Raw genomic sequence first — 6,444 nt, forward strand, 5'->3', positions numbered from 1 at the left:
ATCTGATTCCTGAAACCTCAATAAAGGGCCACTTCAGCACTTTTTTTACATCCGGACCACACTAGAACTGGTCCAGCTCCAAAACTACAACACCTCACTGGTGTTTGATAAAAAGGTGAAATCTCTGCTAAAATCTTGTGTCCTCTGAGGCTGATCCCCATGGATTTACACACACACACAAATACATGTCATATACACATTCATGTCGCTTGTTTTAAATAAATGCTTCTATTTTAATTCAGTTTTGGTCTTCATTGTAACTGATGTGCAGGGGGAGAATCAGTGGTTAAAGTCTGGATACAGCCCTGCTCTGGACTCCTACTTCTGCAAAGGTTTCTCACTTCCTTAAAGGAGATTCTGATGGAAAAAGATCTCTTCAGGTTTATTGGTGAAGCATGCTTGAGAAGCTGTAGTGAACCAATAATCATATAAAGGTCACAGTTTCTTGTGTTTAAACCCTCTGAATGTCTGGATGAGCTGAGCTTCAGATGTGTTCACATTTCTGCCGTTAAAATGTGTAAAATATTTAAATTCTTGTTTTAAATTCTGATCAGTAAATGCATTTCATGTGACCACAGAGTAATCTGTGTGTGTTTTGTGTAATTCTGCAACAGGCTGAACTCAACAGATGGATGGACGCAGGCTTTTGGCACCTTCTTGTTGCCTCCGTGTGTGTGTGTGTGTGTGTGTGTGTGTGAACCTCGTTTACGATCGAAAAGATGAGCACAGCTTTCTCTTCAGGGTGACTCCCTCCATTATCTCCCCATCCTCTCTGCAGCGAGAGGAAAAATAAAACAGTTCATGGTTTAATTCAAGGGCAAAGTCACAAAGTGGAGCTGCAGCAGGAACTTCTGTTGTTAAATCACTTGAAATGACGCAGTCGTTTGCAAAATTAAAAGTCTGCATTTAAAAAAAACAAACATGAAGCCAGCTATACAGATCTGATGTATTTGATTTATTCAGAAAACCAATGAAATGTGTCGAATCAACATTTAGGAGCAGAAATAATAAATCATTTCTCTCCCGTCTTCTGGTTTCTGTAAGCAGCTTTCCTTTGAAACAGCCTGTAGCAACATTTTCACGTCAGCTGACTTTGGGCCTTTCTCAGTTGTGCTCCTGCCTGATCTGACGCCGTTGATCACAGGGTTTGGATTAAACGGCTCGGCGCTGCGGTCCGTATACCTGCTCTGGCAGAACCTACAGTCTTTATGCAAATCAGATCATGTTGAGCTCTGAAAACCTGTCCAGTGGAGTACCTCAGGGTCCGATTCTGTTTCTTATCTACAATCGTTTCTCATATTCAGCTCTGCTGTTCTTTTAAGTACAGAGAATACAACAACTTGTCATCCTTGATGAAATGCCTAACCGGCACGTTTCCACCTGCAGGGAGAAGGTTCCTGAACGGAGGAACTATCCCCAGGTTTCACCAGCTTCTGCACTTTCCAGCACTTTATTTTGTTTTTGTTTATATATATATATATAAAAGAAAGATTTGCTGTTGGCACTGTAGAAACCCTGTGCCTTATTTGAAAAGGTTACTTGCAGCTATTTTTGCAAATTCAGTTTTAAAATTAAATGAAGCTTCGAAACATTGCAACTTTGATCAGAACTTTTCGAAAAAGCTGCCACAAAATCAATCATTTTAGGTCACAGCAATCAGGAAAAAGGCCACAAAATCCTGGAGGGGCTGGTGTTTCTTTAGTCCCTTCATTTTCATCACTATTGTCTAATAATCCTCTTAATTTACTGCTGTTTTAAATGATCCCATGTTTTTGTTTCTTGCTTGTTTGCCACTTTTGTTTTTAAAGCACTTTGTGTTACTAATTGCTGTATTAAAGGTTCTTTATAAATAAAACTTGGAGATTAAGATTTGTCTCACCACCGTCTTTTGTAGGTAAGATACTGACTACTCATAACTGTTCTGTTTGAAGCCAGCTTCACAATAAGAATCTGTTTAATCCTAAAAGGCTTTGTTGCCTAAAATCAATAAAGGCTGAGAAGAAAGGGAACATTTTATCTGTTGTTTTTATCACTCTGTTCAGGATCTCATCTTAGCTTCGGGCTCCGCAGGTTTTAACAACTTGTGACATTTTCAACTTCTCCACAGTCTCCATTAAGAGCCGGTGTTCTTGACGCGTGTGATTTTACGTCAGAGTGAACTTCAGGGAAGAGTGTGTGACAAAGAAGACTAAAGGTTTCCTGCATGGGGCTCAGTCTGAATCTGTAGGTCACCCAGCAGTGGGTGTCCTAATATCTATTCTTCAGGTCCAGGTGTGTTATTCTTTCCAGCTCTCCTTTCTTTCAGCACACTCTCTGAAAAAGGTCAGGCTGTGCTTAACGGTGAACATTGGCTGAGAAGGTCGGTGGGATGTGGAGGCTGCAAATAAAATTACTTTTTGTCGAAGTGCTGAGTGAAGAAACCTCTCTGGTTTGTTTCTCTTATTCCTGGGAAATGAAGTGCTTTGGAGTCTCCTGATGGAGGTTTGGGAAGACAATCAGGCCACGGACCCGTCCGCCTTCAGGGACGAGTCGGCTGGATGTCTGCGGTTCAGTGAATGTTTGACAGCAGGTTTTCAGAGGAAGATGAGATGAGAAACAAACTTCTGTTGTTCCTGAAACATGAGTTCCATGAAGGAATGCATGTTGCCCGCTGACTTTCACGCCACAATTTGAAACTAAATTCATCTTCTGCAGCCGTTTTGATCAAACCTTGAGTTGACACCAATAGTTAAGGGCGATGCAATTTTGCATCTTTTTCCCCATACTTCATCTACACTGTATAATGTACTGTTACCAAAAAATCATAGCTTACAATTCCCAGCCAAGCTGCATGTTTTTATGCATTTTTTTGCATTGTTTTCCTTCAAAGCTGCAGGAGGACAAGTAACAAAAATTGTAACAGAAATCTAAAAAATAACAGCTTCAGTGCTTATTCATTGGCACCTTTAATGATTAAATAACACACTAAAATTAAAAATCAACCTGTTGGTTTCGTTGTAATTTTCCCAACATTTCCATTTCCCTTCCACCTTTAGAATAATAATCCAACAGACAAAAGATGAAACCTTTTTAATTAACCTTTCATAATGAATCTTTCCAGAGGCTGATTATCATCCGAGACATAACAGGTGTAAATGTTCATTACCTCGGTCTCAGGCTGAGAGACAGAAACCATAACGATGCTCGGTGTCCGAGGATGATTTATGTAATTATCCACTCAGTGGCCTTGTCAGAAAGTCAGGTGAATGTTGTCCTTCTTTCTCCAGATAAACATCGTTCACTTTAAAAATCTCACAGAGCAACAAACAGACGGTGATTAGAGCTCAGGAGTTTGTCATATTCACTCCGACACTCCAAATGTTCCTGCTATGATACAAATAAAACACTCTACGCTGATCAGCTATAACATTATGACCACCTGCCTTACACCGAATAGGTCAGAATCAGTTGTTTGGAGTCCAGAGGACGGCTGAAGGTCCTGCTGTGGTTCCTCACGTCGAGTGTTCAGCAGCAGATCCTTGAAGGGCTTCGACGAGGTGTGAGTTAGTCTCCAGAACTCTGGAGGCAGAGCTGGAAACTGATCTGTGGTCAGACAAATCCAAATCTGAAATTCTTTTTGGAAACCACGAGCAGGAGGAGAGGGAGAATCTGTTACTGGCAGGAAATATGCAGAGATGTTGTGTTTTAAGATGAATTAAAACATGTTTCTGGTTGAACTGCAGGCTGAAGAGCCAAATATTTTATTTTTATTATTTTTCGTCTCACTCTCCCGCCTGTTTCCTTGCAGTTTGACATGCAGAGGATCACCCTGGAGGAGCTGAAACACATCCTGTTCTACGCTTTCCGTGACCACCTGACCATGAAGGACATCGAGAACATCATCATCAACGAGGAAGAAAGCCTGAAGGAGAACTCTGGGAACTGTCAGACCGAGTTTGAAGGAGGTGAGTCAGAGTCCCCAGGTTAATTTCACACGTGCACAGACGTGCACTGTGTGTGTGTGTGTGTTTTGGGGGGATTGTAGGCAGAGGGAGAGTAATCCGTGCTGTCAGAAGAAATTTAAGCTTTCTCATCAAGATCTGCAGCCAGCAGAGTCCCGGCACACCTGCTGATTTATTGATTGGGTGTGTTGGTGGGGACGGGTGTCAGCCGGTCAGCTGTTCGGCTGTTCGGCTGCGGCGCCGATGAAATATGCATAACTTCGCTCGGCTCAAGCAGCCATCCAAGATTTATGGACATCAGAGCAGCAGAGGGTGTTCTAGGACTTTCTGCCCCCTCCACTAAAACACAAGGCGTCATTGTTTCTTTCGAGCTGACTTTATTTCAGACCTTTTCTAGGATCTTTATAAAGTTTTTAATTCAGACTGAATGTTGCTTCAGTCGTCTCTAGTTTGTGTCTTTATTGAGGGAAGATTAATGTAATAAACATACATACCATAGAATCTCAAGTTAATTAAAAGATAAATTAGAGCGTTAGTATTCCATAAAGGGAGTCTTTCATGCCAAACAAAGTTGAAGTTGTGGCTGTTTTGGTCAAACCTTGTAAACGACATTATCAGTGTTAGAGTTTTTGCTGAGGATGACTCTCAGCTACTACCACATCAACTTTCAGCTCAATATCTGTAAATGCTCAAGCTGTAGATGTTCATCCAGTGATTACTTTCTGAAAATATCTGTTAACATTTATTCAGTGATTCATAAGATATTTTGCTAACAGGCAGATAAATGAACACACTCAGACACATAATAAGCCTTTATGTTTTGGTTTGTCCAACCAAGAGGCAAAACTTCTTTTTTTTAAATTTCCTGATGTGTCTTAAATGTTGTTTTTTATTCATTGCTCTCTGACAGTCGTACTTAAATTCTTCTAAACTTTCATTATTAAATATCTACAAAGTAAAAACAGTGATTATGGAAACTTGTGGAGGGTAAATGCTTCATAATTCTGGCATCTATTCATTTAAATTGTTGTTTTTTTACCCACTTTTAGTCTGAACTTGTAAAGAATAATAATTTATGGCATTATTCTGAGCTGTGTGTGATTGATGCCTTGTTTGCTCTGAAATCAGCTTTAAAAAATAAAACTTTCTCTCTGGTAATAATTTAGTTCCCGCATCAAAAATGTGAGTTTGAGGCGAATGAAACGCTGACTCACAACAACAACAACAGCTCCGAGTTTCCTGAAGGCAGAGCAGACAGAATAAAAATAACTTTAACGACTCTCAGCTACTACCACGCCTAATTTAGCTCAGCTAAGGTCAGTCAACTGTGGCGGCCATCTTTTAAAAGCAGACTTGCCTGTTCAGTCTGGCTTTTTCCTGATTTATTCACTAATTTTACCATGCCCATATGAGTTTTATTGCACTGCTGGTTTTACTCATCCGTACATTTCTTTATTCTTTTGTTTTTTGTATTTTTCATACCTACTTCTTGTTTCCTCAGCTGATTTAGTCCTCTCGTGTTCCAGCTTGTCAGAGTTTGAAATGATCTTGTTTATATTTTTTATCCTCCATGATCGCCCTCCCTCCTCGGCAGCAGGAGATCAGAGATGAACTGAAACGTGATTCGGCTGCAGTTAAAGATGAGCTCAACATGCTGCCGGGGGGAGAGCAGATGTTCGGCTGCTGGACGTTAAGATGGGAGGAGAGTTCTGGTTCAGACTTTAGCTCTCAGTCCAATTAGCCAAACCTGCTGTCGGTCTTTAAACTGCAGCAGCCGCAGCCTGAATTAATGATGGCTGCCAAATAACCACAGAGGACCGCTGAAGGTAATCGGGTGTAATACAGATTTCCTGCAGCTCAGTTGTTTACGTACAGATGCTTTTAGTATCAAACAAAAAATGAATCTATATGTTTTTTTAATCCAAGCCGCTGAGTGGGAGCAATCGGAGGTGTTTTCCTCGCCGGGGATTACCCAGAAGGCTGCTTGTTTTCGGTACAGTTTGCTCTGCTATGAATCAGAACCCAGTGGGCCTCGGTGGATCCATGTTTACATTCTTTATGTCGGTGTTTTTCGGTGCCACACGGCATCGATCCTCAGAACAAGCCGAAGGGAAATCAAAGATCCTTTTATGCGTCTTCATATATCATCAAAGTGATGTAATAAGCAGCCGAGCGGGCCGATGAATCGGGCCGCAGCGTGACACCACGTATTGATTTCTCTGAGCGTCTGTGTGTGGACCCTGGGCCCGTCGGTTCGCCCCCCGCGACTCTGCTGGGGTAATTCATCATCATAAACCGAGGAAGAGGAACATAATGTTGTCTTCGCTCTGAAGCAGTTTTAACGGTGTGACAAAGTGCAGCAGAAACTTGTATCTATCCTTAGTGTCGGTCCTGTGTCGGTCCGGTGTCGGTCCGGTGTCGGTCCTGTGTCGGTCCGGCGTCAGTCCTCTGTCGGTCCTGTGTCGGTCCGGTGTCGGTCCTGTGTCGGTCCTGTGTCGGTCCG

General features: G+C 41.8%; 1 protein-coding gene across 2 annotated transcripts in view; it reads left to right on the forward strand.

The window, feature by feature from the left end:
* caln1 (calneuron 1) overlaps nt 1-6,444 on the forward strand; it is a 54,185-nt gene that overhangs the window by 41,976 nt on the left and 5,765 nt on the right. For both annotated transcript variants that reach the window (XM_017437149.3, XM_017437147.3), the window contains exon 5: nt 3,788-3,944. In XM_017437149.3, the coding sequence (XP_017292638.1) occupies nt 3,788-3,944 (157 nt within the window). The remainder of the gene's footprint in view (nt 1-3,787; nt 3,945-6,444) is intronic.

Source organism: Kryptolebias marmoratus, linkage group LG2 (genome assembly GCF_001649575.2).
Source record: "Kryptolebias marmoratus isolate JLee-2015 linkage group LG2, ASM164957v2, whole genome shotgun sequence".
Lineage (NCBI taxonomy): Eukaryota > Metazoa > Chordata > Actinopteri > Cyprinodontiformes > Rivulidae > Kryptolebias > Kryptolebias marmoratus.